A 16974-nucleotide genomic window follows, 5' to 3' on the forward strand; every position below is an offset into this window, starting at 1 on the left:
CATTTCTCTTAACAGTGAAATTTGTGTTTAAGTTACAAGTCAAATGTATTTTCAATGAACTGAATTTTACATTAACCGAATTTTTTATTAGATTAAATTAGCAAAGTTTTATTCATTTTATTCGCCTCTACATTGTATCTGTAAGTCTAAATAATTTTTTTCCCTTTAGCTTAGTATGTTGTCTTAAGAATTTTGCACCATTACAAGTAAATCCGAGTCGAATTATTTCAAACAACAGCAACAAAAATATATTTGTTCAAGTAATGTTACGCAGACTAAATGAAGAGAAAATAAAACATTTTTGTATAAACCGAACTCATGCCATTTCATTTGAGTAATATATTAGGTGTATACAAGATCATGCAGCTCAATGGAAACCTCTGGCAATCAAAGCCTCAATCACTAGGCAAAAACTTGAAACTTTTCGAGCGGACATATCCATTGGTTCCAACGTTGTCCGGGAATCCGATGCAGCCATTTCACAAAAAAATATTGTTTTAAAGTAATGGGAATGGGTGCAGAAGGAAGGCCAGTCCGAAACGCTTTTGGATATTTTGTAGGAACGAAGACTTTCACAAATAATTGTGATTCATCGTTCCAAGGACAGCAGGAATCTAGGGTGCCATGTGTTCAAATGACTACTCTATAGGTCTCTCTACTACATTGTTAGTACAATATCGAAAGTAGAAATGTATGAGCAATTGGTGTCGTCCTTCGATATTGTGCATACTAACGATAGATAGTGGAGACTATCGAGTAGTTATTTGAATTCACGGCACGACATCCTATTTTCTGAGAAAAAGATCTTATTCTGATTTTGTAGGATATTGACAATATGTATCAATTGCTGCGCCAGTAACTGTCAGCTCCAATTACCTTTTAATTATTTTTTTGTCTAAAGCGGATGTAAGAGAACTAGAAACGACATTGGGAACAATGGATGTGTATTTCGTATTCAATGCAGCGAAACCTTACCGGAGCACCATACCACAATGGGTTGTGATGGAAGTTCATGGTTTGACCGTTGAAACTGATCGCCAGCGCCAATGTCAACATTTTCTTTTTGATTTTTCACATCAATGATCTATTGAAATTGAGATATAGACTCAAAAAACCAATTTATTCAACGTATACTACATGTCTGGAACATAAATAGTTTCACAAATTGCGTATTTACTGAGCGTCATAGACCTGAAACGTCATTCTTCTTCTTCTTAAAATGGCGAAAATCACAACCCATTTGTGTACAAAACATATGTTTACTGATACAATCACATTGCTTATATGGTCGTACTACTCACACTATCGTGCGCATGGACAACGGATAGCACACGTGTAAATGAATCTGTGAATGTGTGTGTATTTCACATGAAAAACAGCTGTTCAACTAATTTGGACCCAAATTTGGTTGGCATCAACTGTAAATCTCAAACGTTTTCTTTGATTTTTTGATTCAAAAGGTTAACATTTGGTTAACGGTGTTACGCTGAGACAGTCATTGTTTAGGGAGTGATAACATTAATGGTTTAACTACATTGGGTCGACCAATAACTACACTAAAATGTTACGTCTGACACGTATAAAGTGTGGTAAGGAAGTTATACATCAGACACGTATGCGTGCTAACGTACGACACGTACTGTTATACTTACGACTTGTATAAAATACGAGTGGCGTGTTTCTTACCTTAGTCATCGTATATTATGACTATGTTCGGAAATACGTATCTTGTGTAAGTACACATACGTGTCTGGTGTATAACTTCCTTACCACACTTTATACGTGTCAGACGTAATCTTCTTTCTCAGTGTACTTTAAGTCCTACTTTGAAGTTCAATGGAGTTTGTTGGCCAAGTGTTAGACGCACAAGCTAATGAGGGGAGATGGGATCTAAAAGCATGGACTCTTCCACAAAAATTAGGAATTCTTCGTCGAGTCTGAGAAAAATATGTCATGCTGACTTTGGTAGATATTAACAACATGCACCAATTGCTTCATGTATGAAGTATGACGCGAGAATTTATACAATTGACGAGACAGTATGAGAAGAAAAGTTGTTTTTTTGAAAAGTTAAAAAATGGTTAAATATAGTTTCGTACCACGCATTGGTACGCATCTTGTGTTGGACCACTGTTGATGTCCGCATAGTTTGTACAGTAATACTATACTATACAGTATGTATATCAAACCAGTTTGCAGTAGGTCCAAAAATTCTAAAAATGACTGACGCTCATGAGCTTTGGAACCACCAAAAGTGACTAGTCGATCGTTTTTGAATTTTTGTTCGATCTTGTGCAGGAGAATTTATTAGAACCAAAAAACACATAAAAGGTCTTCATCTGTAAGTCCCCTTGCACTATGTATGGTACAAATACAGAATTAGAATACTCGAAAATTTTCAGAATGTTTTGCTGCGCAAGCCCATATGGGTAATTCCACCTAATTTGTGAATTTTCGAAATATTTTCACCAAACGAAAAACGATTTCGGTAAACTTTTTTTTTCCTTGAAAGCTGTTGACAAGACGCGTCGTTTAAGCCCCATATTAAGTCGGTGGCCCAAAATCACGGAAAGATACCACACCACCATAAAAGTGTGAACCGATTTCACTAAACTTTTTTTTTTGGTGAAAGCTATTGACAAGGCGCGTAGTTTGACGCCAATATGAGGTCATTGGCATAACGTCTCGGGGAGATATGACCCAAAAGTGTTGGTTTGTATTCGACATTCCGAGATATTCTCAATAAATCTCAAATGATTTCTGTAAACTTATTTCACTGTAGATCCTAACGCTAAGTCCACAATTGCGTCAAATTAAATTTTTAGAAGATTTTTGGTTCATTCTGCTTCGAAGAAAGATAAAATCACCTCGACCCAAACGTTGTCGAAATTACATTTTTTCATATAAAAACTGAAGAACGGTGTCATTCGAAAGCTACATCATATGACTTCAAGAGAAAAATAACTTTGGTTCGATCAGGCTAGTTGGGCGAGTGAAGTAGGTGAAAACAGCTTCCCAGTGGTGGTAAGTGTCATCCTCAAATTTTAACTCGTCGTAGTTATCTCGAAAAATGTTTTAAACGGTTTTGAGCCAAAGCAACATTTTCTGTGGGGTAACAACCACCAATTTCGAAAAAAAAAATATTTCTGGTTATTAATGACCCCCGAAAAATATCACTTTATAGACATATCTCCCACAAATTTTAGGCTACCAACCTCATATTGGGCTTAACCTGCGCGTCTTGACCATTGCTTTCACGGAAAAAAAGTTTACCGAAATCAGTTTTGATTTGGTGAAAATATTTCGAAAAGTCACAAACGTGTAACGCAACTAACCGCCGACTTCTTCGATCACACAAGTCCCACTTCCCAGGCTAAAAATTCCAATTCTTGTTGGTATGAAAGCACTGAGTATTAGAAAATTTATAGACTGATTTGTTACCGCAAAACATGGCCAACACAGCTCACTTTATGCCTCAGAAATGACGAAATTTGTAACGCAACTAACCCTGGAGTTACCCACACCCAAAAAAAAGTTCTACGTTTTAATCGCCCAAAAACACGATAAGACCAATGGTTTACTTATCCGTACACCATGTACATTTGAAACGTACAGTAAGTGTCATACAAGCTTTGACGTTTATTTGTCGATTTAAGAATAAATCGAAGCTAATTAATGATTCGTAATGACACAATCATATCATATCATGTTTTTTAGTTTTTAAAAAGGATCACAAGCAAATAAAAAAAAAAAGCTTTCACTGGATTTGAACTCGGTACCTCTCACACCCCAGGCTAAGACTTTCCTGCTGAGCTAACAGGCCGTTGAGAGAATCGAAGTAAATTTCGGCCAGCTTCTAATTGACGGTTAAAAAGTAAAGTAAATAATTGATTGGCACAGTGGTGCTTTTTTAGTTTCAGATTCGACGATCAAATATACGTGGAACTTCTAGATTATGTGAAAGTTTTATTTCATATTCAAATCTTTCCCGAAAGTATAATTTCAAATCGAAGTGGGCAAATTCTTTAAAAAATGACGTTCATGTTAATAACGGACGCGATGTTATGAATGAATTTTAAAACAATTCATAACATCGTGTCAGTTACTAACATCTACTGCCAAATGACAGTCTTCTACCAGCAAATAGTTTTTCTACTTCCTAAGTCTGTTCGTGCGTGCTTCAAGTCTACAGTCACATTTTAACCTAACTGAGAATGGAACACAGACTAGCTGCAAATTTTATGAGCAACCTTTCATTTATCAATCACCTTGAAGTTATGAATTCTTGATGTGGCTGCTGTCTGCGTAATGCCCAATTTCGAATCAAACCTGCGTTTGTTTATTATTTTTTTTAACATTTTCATTTACTTTTTTTTAATTCAACCAATAAAAATATTGTTGTCTAAGAAAATAATTGAAAAAAAGATATCTGAGCGGAATGATGTCAGATTGGGTGAAATATAGAAATCACAATTGCAACTGTGACATTTGAACTATCACATGATAAGTACGGATTAAATGTACAACGATGTACGAATAAAGTGTACATCAATGTACGGATAAAACCCCCAAAAACGCGATAAGACCAATGGTTTACTCATCCGTAAATTGTACATACAAAACGTACTTTCTACGCGTTGCCCGTAGAAATTGGGCGATTTTAATGTACATCAAAAATTTCATATTTGACTGCTAGTATTTTATATAGCTAGAACTGTGAAGTGGGATCTTAGTTCGAGATGGCGTAAATAATTCGAGTTCGAGTCCAGTTATATAAATAGTTTTATACATCGAGCCTCTGACAGTTCGCTTGCACTACCGTAAAGTAGACTTTACAGTAGAGAAAGGTATAAAAAAAATTCTCCACAAATTCTAAAATCTGGTTGAATAAGGCATATAATGCAAGGCTGTATACTTTAGGGAGGTCACGCAGACCGCCATTTTATTAGATACGCGGGAACACACTACTTCGGATGATTTTACATGTAAAAAATTTCACCACATCATCAAGACGACGAGAATCATCAGAGTAGGTGAATTTGATATAATGTAGGCTGATAATATTCTATCATCGATGAGGCGACATAACTACACGGTCAATATCGTCGGGAACGATATTATCGTTTTTTTGACGATAAAAAACGATATTATCGTCCAAAAAAATTCATCCAGGACGATAATATCGTCTAAAATTATAAATTTTAAAATATTTTCAGGACGATATTATCGTTTTCTTGACGATATTATTGTTTAAAAAAACGATAATATCGTTTTTAAACGATAATATCGTTTTTTTGGACGATACTATCGTTTTTTTGATGATACTATCGTCTAAAAAACGATATTATCGTTCAAAAAACGATAATATCGTTTTTTGACGATAATATCGTCCTGGATGAAAATATCCGCTGGACGATATTATCGTTATTTTCTTATTCTGAACAAATTTATCGTTATTTTGGACGATATTATCGTCCTGGTCGATAATTTTTGGGACGATAATATCGTTTTTAATTAATTTACTTTTTTTAATTTGAGACGATAATATATATCGTCTAGGACGATAATATCGTTTTTAATTTATTTAAAATAAAAATTCTAGACGATAATATCGTCCTGGGCGATATTATCGTTCTGGATGATTGTTGAAGACGAAACAAAAAATCTTGTAGATAAACACCTTTTTATAGACGGCAAATATACATTAAAAATTGGTTCATTTGGTTCCGTAAATTTAAATTTTATATAGAAAAATTACACAGACTAATTATGAGACGATGCGAGAAAAAAAAATTAACCCCTAAGTTCCGACACTGTTCCGGCGCCCGGCTCGCATTGCGGCCCTCCGCTTCGCTCCGGGGCAATGGGCCGGATCGCTCGGCGTGTTAAAACGCTTTTTATGTACAATCAAAGTTGGTATTCATTTCGTAAAAAGATGAATTATTTAGGGACGAACTAAACGCCTTTTTTAAACACTGATGTGTAGGTGATTTCCTCTGACAATTGTTTTTCGATATTTTGGAAGAGAATTCGGTTCTTGCTGCACCTCTGAGTAAAATTGAGTCCTGGACTATATTACCACCCAAAACTAAACGATAATATCGTCCTGGGCGATATTATCGTTTTGGACGATATTATCGTACAGAAAACGAAAATATCCATTAGATTTTCTAGAACGGTAATATCGTCCAGAAAACGATAATATCGTTTTTTGAACGATAATATCGACAAGAAAACGATACTATCGTCCAGACAATATTTTAGAATTTTTCAATTTAGACGATATTGTCGTCCTGGATGAAAATTTTTTGGGCGATAATATCGTTTTTTTGGACTATAGTATCGTCTAAAAAACGATAATATCGATTTTGAGACGATACTATCGTCCAAAAAACGATATTATCGTTTTTTTGGACGATACTATCGTCTAAAAATGATAGTCAATTTGTTGAAGATTAACTGAAGTAATAGATCCGATAGCAAAATTGCTGATTTTCTTGTATTCTGTAAAATATTATGAGTTATGAGTTGACCGCTTTCTCATGACGCAGCTATCGATCAGATGTTTCTTAAAAGTAATGACCTCAGAAAGAATCAGCAAGTTAAACCATATCCTATAGCAAAAAATGTGAAGGCAATTTTTATTTAAAAAAATGAACACCAACAACTTCAACCGCTTATTTCTCTGCCGACTTGTCACCCAAAATAATAACGAGAGCCACATATGTTATTCCTTTAAAGTTATTTATTTTATAAATATTTACTGTGATGCAAAACAAACTCACTTGTCAATGAATAGAGTATACATAAAGTACAATAACAGCAGAAAATAAAATTATAATAAAAAAAAAATTATATGTATGTGGTGTGGTGTTGTGAGTGCTGTGTAAGTACACGCGATTTTCCTCGCAAGAAAATAAGAACACAAAAAAATTGTTTCTTCTCTTTCTGGTAAACTTTGTTAACATTGTACGAGATGGTCGTCGAATAAAATTATCGTTAAAACAACAGTTGCATATGGTGAGCTTATAGAGGCGCGCGCGCGATTTAAAGTTCTGTTATTTTGTGTTAAGCTGCGAATTTTGGTGTCTTCATTAGCTAAGAGAAAAAAACAGCAGTCGTTACGATTAAGTGTTGATATGGATGTTGGCCTTAGTTGCCACCGCATAATCTGAAGCAAATTCGACAAACGTTATCAAAATTTAAATAAAAAATCTGTTGGCGTTGTGCATAAACATGTAAACGAATTGCATAGTTTCTAATTTTAGCAACGAAATAATAATTAACAAACACCTGTGCCTCTAGTGTTTTATGCCATTTTTATGTGTGTACGAACCGACACCTATCATAAGTGAAACACTTAACCATTTATATATACCTACATACCGACATACACGGTGTGGCTTATTGGTTTTTTTTTTCTTCAATTTTTTTTTTATTGATATTGTAAAGCCGTGACCTGATTCAAGACAAAAAACGAATTAATTTCTTCTTCATGTTACTTTTGTTGCATTTAGATGTTCTTGATGTATGCAACAAAAAACAACAACAAAAAAGTGTTCGATTGCTCGTTTTCCATCATGTATCATTCAATTAAATTTATGGCTTTATTTGGCTTAAAAGTGCTGTGAAAACGAATATGCAGCATAGTTTCACTCTGCGGATTTTTTTTTGGAGCTAAATAAGAACACTTCACGCCCACTTTGGAGTGAACAACATGTTCAAAAATGTGCGTTCGAAAGAAGAAATAATTTTTTATTTTAAAATTCCAAACACGCAGACCGAATATCGCGAACAAGTGTAGATGTACTTAAACTTAAACACATTATTGTGTAACCAGCAGACTCATCTGCTGCCGTTTTCGTTGTACACGTTGGTGTAAGGTTAAAGTGGATGTGTACATTATGTTATATCTCCATCGCCCAAAACCACTTACAGTGGAGGTGTGACGCAAGTCCTGTTATCCACTTACAAAAGAACTGATATCGGTGTAGGTGACGCTTACAGATTCTACACGCAAAAAGGTATGCGTCACAAATGGCAGCTGATGAGGAAAGTACGCGAAAGTTTTATCAACAAAAATCATACCAGAAAAATTTTAGAAAGAAAATTATAATAAAAAAGTTTGCGTCACAAGTGGCAGATGTTGAGATGTTGATTCGGCTTTCTTCCGTTTGAATTCCATTCTTTAAAAGAATATATTTCACAATTTTAAAAATTTTCCTTCCTCAACATCTGCCACTTGTGACGCAAACTTTTTTATTATAATTTTCTTCCTAAAATTTTTGTGGTAAGATTTTTGTTGATAAAACTTTCGCGTACTTTCCTCATCAGCTGCCATTTGTGACGCATATCTTTTTGCGTGTAGAATCTGTAAGCGTCACCTACACCGATATCAGTTCTTTTGTAAGTGGATAACAGGACTTGCGTCACACCTCCACTGTAAGTGGTTTTGGGCGATATCAGCTCTTTTGTAAGTTGTGATTTTTTAGAATTTGGTCGCAGATAATAGACAATCATATTGTGCAGTTTGAACGAAAATATTCTTCTTACTTAACTGTATAACTTTCTCTTTGATTTGAACCTTCCAGCTTTCATTTGACGAAAATCGAAAATTTGACAAAATTCGAAACTTTTGACGGAGTTTGAAAATTTGACGAAAATTAAAACTTTGATAAAAATCGAAAATTTGAATAAAATCTAAAAATTGACGAATATCGAAAATTTGACAAAAATCGAAAATTTGACGAAAATCGAAAATTTGACGCGCTTAAAACGCTCATAGCTCCCAAATAGTCGACTTTTTAGTAAAACCATGAAACACGTGTCGACGAGAATGTGAAACTCTATAAATTTGTCTTTTACACGATGCTTACATCTGCCATATTTTCCAAGTTATGGCTGACATAGCTCGCACTTAAAACGCTCATAGATCCCAAATAGTCGACTTTTTAGGAAAACCATGAAACATGTATCGACTAGAATCTAAAACTCTATAACTTTGTCTTTTACACGAGGTTTCTATCTGCCGTATTTTCCGAGTTATAGGTCCCATAACTCAATAGGTTAACACGCCCATAGCTCCGAAATTATAAGCTTTTATAAAATTTCCTTCAAATTAGTTTCTTAGAATTACGTCCTTAACATACCCTGAAAATTTCAGCCAAATCCGCCGGTAAATTCAAAAGTTTCGTTGTAACAGAGTAACAAAGTGACAAAGTAACAAAGGTTGGTAAAATTCATCAATTTCAAAATGTATGAAAATGAATTTCTTCATACAAATTTCTGCAAATTTCCAAGTTTTGAAATTTAATATCTCGGCCAAATTTTAACCTTATGAGGCGTGTGATAGCTCGTTGAACTCGTATGGACGCCCAGATTCCGAATAAAATACTTTGGGGGTAGTAGGAGCAAAGGGAGAAAAGTCAAAAAATTCGTGTATATATGTTCCTCAGTCCTGCGGAAAAAATTTTTCTCAAATTTTTCAGTGTGAACGGACTTGCGTCACGGCCCTTCACTAACGTAGGGCCATGATAATACGCACGAGTGGAAATTTTAGGTTTTTATGTATGGTTCCAAATGTCCTCCCAAATGATGAGGTAATTTTCATCGCGACAAAATACACACACAGCACCATGGTTTGTGCTAGATGATTTTTGTTGCATTCAAACGACCTTACTGGCTTTCATTGTTGTTCACTGTGTCATAAAATTTTGCGTAGTTTGTTGATGTATTCAGATATTCATTACCGCATTTTCATTTAGCATATCGCTGTTCAAAACCACTGCAATTATTTGGCGAGACCTTAATTAGTTCAATTATAGTGGGATGTCATGGGTGATATTCTGCATTTGGCATATGGGATAATTACACTCACGTTACAGTTCGTTTGTTTTATCAATAGAAATGTAATTGATGTCCACTATGAATTATCATGATACCCTTCAGACTATCCGAGCACTTTTAACTAAAAGGCAGAATTTATACAGCCGAATCTTACATCAATCAATCTTCCAAGAGGTAAAGGACTCTGGAGAATCATGCTACAACGTTCGGCAGATCCGAGTCTGTACTTGCTTCAAAATAATCCCAAATAATGTAAGCAATCCATGGAAGTCGGTGACCTCTCAGATAAATTTCTATGGAAAATCAAAAAGTGCTCAATCAAGTACTCAACACAAAAGAATGGATATAGTCATCTGCTAACAAAAACTACGACAACAATAAGCGGAAGAACTTCACTTACTGTTACATGTAGCTAAGTATACGGTAAACATAGTGAAGTAATAGATTTTGTATCAAGCATCAGAAGATACACTCTAAACAAATGAAGTAATAGATTTAATCTTCATTGTTTATTGTCGATTGAGAGACACCGAAAGAAGAGTTACAAAGACTCATGATTCTTCTACTTCCTTCCCAGTTAATACGCTGAGAAGTCGAGGAAACATCCCAATCAAGGCTATATTAAGAAAACATAAAGAAAACAACATTCAACAATCATTTGTAAAACGAATGATAAAAAGTTGAAAAGTCAAGTGTTCGTGTGTATTTTGTTGATCCGAGGCGAGGCCGAGTTTAACAAAAACTCAAAAAACTCATTTTTATCCCGAGTTTTGTAAAGTTGATCCAAGCTTTCATTTTAAATAGATTTCATTAAAAACATTCTTTAAAATGCCTGTTAGATCAGGTTTTCACTTTTCGGAATTCTTATCAAGAAATGTTTGTTTATAACAAAAAATAAGAAATTAAAATTATTAAAATTGATGATGCCATATTCACACTTGGGTGTAAATATACCAACATATAAAGAGACTGAACGAGTGCAAATAGCAATTTTACTAAACTTAATTTTTCCTCGGTACTAGACAATATCAACTGACTTCCTCTATTTTATGTGGGGTGAGACGATTTCAGCATTGATAAAAAGACGAAAAGTCACCATTTTCGACCCTAGGGAAATCAAAAGTAAACTAGTCGAATTGACATCCATACGCTCTCACACGAGGCTATTATTTATACTTTCAAAAAGAGGTGAACAGTCTACTGGTTCTAGTCGCACTGAAGAGCGGACCGTCACAACAAGTTAAAAATAACTTTTTTCAGAATTTCATTATCAATCATAAGTGATAAGTTGACTGGTCTGCGGTAAAAATACGCGATTTTTTTCATCTTCTGACACAAAGTATGACGTCAATAAAAAGAAATATTATTTTCGTTCATACATGGCACTTGTATAGCTCCATAGCTTTCTCCGAAAGTAACTGACCACTTTTTAATCTTATAATGTCAAAGACGAAACCGACCCATAAAATTCAGTGTCGCATACATTACATCGCATACATTTGAGCATTCAAATTGGTGATACATATTGAAACCCTGTAACATGGAAGTTTTTTGTTTGACGTCACAAAATAGAATTTACATGGAATTTTCCCAACATGCTACTGTTAACACTCATAACTCTGTGAAATACAGAACCACTTATAATAAAGAAGAATTTCTAGTTTCATGGGTCTTCTCTGAATGTGATGGTATAGGTGTACGCATATATTTGGGTAAAAAAGTACGAGACGTTCAATAAACATTCCACAAAGTATCTGCCCCAAGGACTTTTTTATTTGCCATGATTTGTTGATTTTACCTGCTGAAGATTTTAGTGGAAAAGTCATCATCAGGAAAGGTTATTGTTTCATTTTTCACACATGCCATATGCCTTATCTTACGAGCAACCAGGTGTTTTAGAAATTAGAATTAGAATTAGAAATATATCAGAGATCATTTAAAGACTGTATTCAAGGCTAAAAGACTTCAGTCTTTTACAAACGGCTGGCATATCATTAGGATACATATCACTGTCGTTTTTGATAACAGATGATGTCGTGTTTTATGTGGGAGGATTTAGTTATTGCCGGATTTTGTTAATTTTGTTCTAATGCTGACGAATAATTTTTTTTTATTGACGGACAAATTTGTCAGTTCAACGATGAATTCACCCAACAAGAGACAAATTAATCACTGGTCTATGTCTTCTGGTATAGTTATTTGGCAAAACGGTTGAAAGAAATCTAACACTTTGTTGGAAAAAGCCAAAAGCGACTTCTGCATCAGAGCGCCCAGGGCACATTGTACGACACACCGTAAAAATGAACGCTTCAGGCCTTTAGAGTAAATTTATTTGTTTCCTCATTATTATGGAAATGAGTGCCGATCGGTACATAATGAACAATTTGAAATTACATTCGCCAAATAATCTCGTTTAAATAGTCTTTGTTAAATCAACCAATTCAAGCCACACTGTGAAATTTCCCAGAATTTCTGAATGGTTTTGGTGTCTCATTATCCGTTACAAATTATTATTTTCAACAATTTACAAATCTGTTTCCTGCTGCTCGGTTGTGTGTGCAACTTATCCACGCCATTAGTCGTATAAAATTATACGTCAGAGAGAGCTTTTTTCTCCTTTGTTACGATCTGTCAGTTTTTCTATTTTGCGATTTAGTATGGAAATGAAAACTAAAATTGAGATATCTTTGCTGTTTTAAGTGGTTTTTCATATTTTTTTGGACCAAAATGTTTTAAAATGTGTTTGGAATCGATTGGCATTAACAGATTGTGTGAAAATATTTTTTCTATTTTATTATTTTGTTAATGCCAGTTTTGTGCTAACTCATTTTAATCTGGAAGTTATGATTGAGTCTGTGAGTCAATAAATTTGTCATTTTACGAGTTTTCGCAGTAAAAACTAATAAATTTGTCTTTTTACAAAATGACGCAAAAAAGCTATGGCTTTGAAGGCATCGAGATAAATTCAATAATTTGTCTCCAAACTAGAAAATTCGTCCTTTTACGAAATCTTGCATAAAAGTTGCGATGTCTTGGAGGAATTGTCGTTTTCCGACCCTATTGAGCAATATTCGTCGAGCAGCTAAACGTTGTTCCTCGAATCGAAACATCACAATTCCCTAATTTTTGCCAAGCCTTCCCTTTATAGGTAAATAATGTTGACTAATAGTGACAGACGGCTAACTATGATTAGCACACCATTCACTTTTATTTATTTTTCTATTATGGCTACCGTGTGCCAATTTCCAAAGTTGCATGGTGCCAAATTACTCTTCAGATGGTGAATCTGGCACTGTGCTAAATTCACATTACAGTGGAAACTGGCACGCATCAAACTTGCATGGTGCCAATTTACCCTACCCCCACGTGAAGTAATAGATACGATATTAAAACTGTCGATATGCTTGCCGTCTGTTATAGGTTAACCTTAAATTTGCTACGTCTTTTGTTTCAGCTATTTACTGATGCCTACAGTCGGTTTTTTTAGTTCTGAGATTTAATAAAGTTTTAAAAGTCATCGATATTCCCAGTCAATTAAGAGGCATCGGTGCTTTTCTGAAAAGCATACATTAGGGCGATTTTTAAATAGTGGATTTTAGTTTACTTTTGTTGATATCTTTCCATCAGAATCCTTTTTGAAAAATGTCCGACCGCAATTCCGACCACGAATGCTTCCAACTTTCAACTTTTAACAGAAAATACATTTGATTGTAGCAGTTTGACCGGCTCTGAAAAACGTGACAAGCTCATGAAAATTTCGTTAAACTGTTCACTTTTCTCAGAGCTAGTGAAACGACAACAACCAAAACTAATTTTTATTTAAAGCTAACAGATTCGTGGTCGGAATTGCGGTCGTACATTTTTGTGAAAGGACTCTGATGGAAAGATATCATTAAAAATGAAATATGAGGCTCACAAATGTAGGCTACAATTTTAGCTAAGTACCGGTGCTCTTAAGTGTTTCCAGTTTATCATGTCCGGAGCGATAGCGGAGGTGATATTTTAGCGCAAAATTTGAAAACGCGCCAACGAATTTAAAATTTTGTAACAAAACACTCTTTATATCATAAACTGGGAATCATTTAAGTATGGTTTCCACTCAACAATAAGTACTCGGTGAGAGAGCCGTGTAAGAGCAAGCTGACAAGTAAAAACAGCAAAAATTGAAAAAATTCAATTTTGCCTCTTACACGGAGTACTTTTTTGGTAAGTGGAAATCAAGTGGTTCCAGCACCTCGGCCTCTAATGGGACTGCTGTCACCCTCTGTTGAATCTAAGAATGTGTGTTTTCATAAGGGAATTACAAGATTGTATTCGAAATGTTACGTGACTTTAGGAATTGTTGGACGAGTAGATCTTCTACTTCCTCTTATCTGAGTTTCTCAATATCAAAATAAATTATTAAATTGCATGTGAAATACCGCATCTGTTACAAATTTCAAACGTAGCAAATTGAAAATTACTCCCACAACTCCGAAGCGACATTGCATGCGATAGGTATTCAATGAATCATTATTATGTTCATCAAATCAAGCAACTTATATCATTTTAAATTCAACTAAATCCTAACCCAATCTAAGCTTTGTGCGACTCAAGTTGTTTGTCTCTGTACTGTACAGTAAATTTTCGTTTTGTGTAATAGTTTAGATGATATAGTCACACGATTCAATATAGGTCCTTTTAACTGGCCGACGACGCAAGCAGATAAAGCGAATTTTATTAGCACTTTCACCATAATTCCCTGGTTCGTACACTTTATACGAATGGCATAAATTACGATAACAATAAACAAACAAACATAACAGTGGAATAGATAATAACACTTGATATTCATCAACGGCTCTTTTTTGTGGAAAAAAATGTGTGAATGAATTATACAAGCTGGGATGGTATAAAGAACATCACCCGCAATCAACGCATCTTATACACCCATCCACACACACACACAAACACATCCAAACAATAATATATCTAAATGAAATCTAACTTGTTGTAGTTGTGCATTCGGCCCCAAAACTAAATTGAAATGAGTGACAGAGAAATATACACAGTGTCAACCAGTGACGGAGTGGCAACGGTCACACACGTTTCTATTCACCGTGATGAAGAAAATTCGTTATCGTCGCGACGACGTAAGACTGTTGTTTATCAGCGAGATTTTGCTGAAACGTCCGTATCGCTATTTCCATGTGTTGAAAAATTAGTTACAATGTACGCCTCAATGGTCCAACAGAAGAAGAAGAACGACATGAAATGCAACAGCAGCACCGGCAGCAATAACAACACATCATCGTCGGTGGGTCTGGTTAAAACAATAATGGAAAGCAACGAGGATAAGTGCGACGATCATGATGATGCACGATGTGAAGCAGCAAAAAACGATAAAAGTGCAATGACTATTGAATATGACGATGACGTCAATGTGATTACTTCGAGACACAATAAAATTGCGATGATGACTGGTAATGATAATAGTTGTGCTACAACGAACAAGTATTACAATTGTAAGCCGACAAGTGATGGTAGTAAAAATGTGAATAAAAATTGTTTGAAAATTGATTGTGAGAGATACGACATGAATTGTAGCCCGATGATGTCGGACGAGGGGTGTTCAACGAATATCAGTCCATATTCGTCATCCAGCGAGGACGAAGGTAAATGTGGAAATAAATCAATGCGCTTGAACATCGATCGAGACAAGGTGACCCGATCAGCCAGTTCAGATTCAGCCGTCGGATTGGACGAGGAAAACGACGCGGAAACCATGGCACAATATAAAAGCACTCGTCGAGCAACATTAACCGTCACCGACATTCCACTGCGAACTGCTTTACTTCCCGTAGCCGAGCCAACCAGTCTCCCCGAATCTCCGACAAGTGTAACCGTTTCATTCGATGCACCATTGTCTGTGCCAAGTAAAACATTATTGGAAGCACGAGTCGTTGAAATCGCACCCATTATTCCGGCAACAGACGACAATAGAGCAGCTGAACAAATCAACAGCAGACGCGAATCGTCTCAAAGCCATTTAAGCGACACGGGCGAAGAAAATCGTGTACGCTATGTGCGTACACCGTCAGTTGTTGTCTCCGACTATTCGGATGATGTAATGTGTGGCATAACATTGGAGGAAATCGAATTTTTTCGACGTCAACGACTTCGTCGCGGATCGATACAAGATGTCGATCGGTATGAATCCGATATGAGTACGGCATCGTCGTGTAGTAATTTGAATTATTGTGGTTCGACAATTAGTGCTATTGATGCTATGGAAATGTATCAATCAAGTGGTTTGGAGACACCGCACCGGAAATCGTCGGCGTGTTCGACGTGTTCCACATACAGTGGCGATGAGGATGACACATTCCCGGTCCGGTTGACGGAGGCATTGAATACACAGCGGAAAAAGAAGGTAGGTCCGATTTGAATGAATATTTCAGTTTTATGACATTGTCGGGATGGCAATTTTGTTTTTTAAATCTTAAATGGAAAACGTTTTATGTTTTAACGAGTTTTATGCTGCGTACATGCATTGTATATCTGATGTGGTGTTGGTTCAGTATTATTGTTATTATTATTCAATTAGCACGTAGTCAGGCCTCTATTACTATCACAGAAAAAAAAACAACTTGCGCAAACATGAAAAATCGAACAACAACTAAAAATCATGAAACGGAATGTAACTTCGGTAAGGGGTCGTTCAAAAATTACGTCACTGTCATGGAGGAGGGATGACCTAGCAACTGTCAGCTAACCAGATAGGATGATATTGCGTAAAGTATGCTCGTTGAAAAGCCATGGAGCTGAACAACACACTCCAAGAACAGACAAAGGATCAGATTTTATTAACTGTCATTTGTATGGAACGTCCGTAACGCAGTGGCATACCAATATAAAAAAAACTGAATTTTTCATGAGAATTTTGGACTACTGCGTCGTGATGGCATCTTATTTAAATTCTGTTCTTTTGTCTGATCTTGGAGTGCGTTCACCTTAACATTATCCATGTCAGAGTATTAATCCGAGTTTTATTAGGAAGCGACAGTCTTGAACATGGGCTTTCAATTGTCAGGATCCGGGACAAAATTCCATTAACTCTTTGGCGGGGTATATGTAAGAGCATTGCTA

At 35.5% G+C, this 16974-nt stretch overlaps 1 protein-coding gene across 1 annotated transcript; it reads left to right on the plus strand.

The window, feature by feature from the left end:
* The first annotated feature begins 14227 nt into the window (after positions 1-14227).
* LOC119076075 lies at positions 14228-16505 on the plus strand. Its single transcript, XM_037182724.1, has one exon. The coding sequence runs from the start codon at positions 14873-14875 to the stop codon at positions 16271-16273; it is 1401 nt and encodes a 466-aa protein (XP_037038619.1). The 5' UTR covers positions 14228-14872; the 3' UTR covers positions 16274-16505.
* The last annotated feature ends 469 nt before the right edge of the window (positions 16506-16974 follow it).

The sequence above is a fragment of the Bradysia coprophila genome, unplaced genomic scaffold (assembly GCF_014529535.1).
Source record: "Bradysia coprophila strain Holo2 unplaced genomic scaffold, BU_Bcop_v1 contig_232, whole genome shotgun sequence".
Taxonomy (NCBI): domain Eukaryota; kingdom Metazoa; phylum Arthropoda; class Insecta; order Diptera; family Sciaridae; genus Bradysia; species Bradysia coprophila.

Excerpts from the sequence above, each read along its gene's own strand:
- LOC119076075 (XM_037182724.1), top strand. The coding sequence starts at position 14,873 with ATGAGTGACAGAGAAATATACACAGTGTCAACCAGTGACGGAGTGGCA.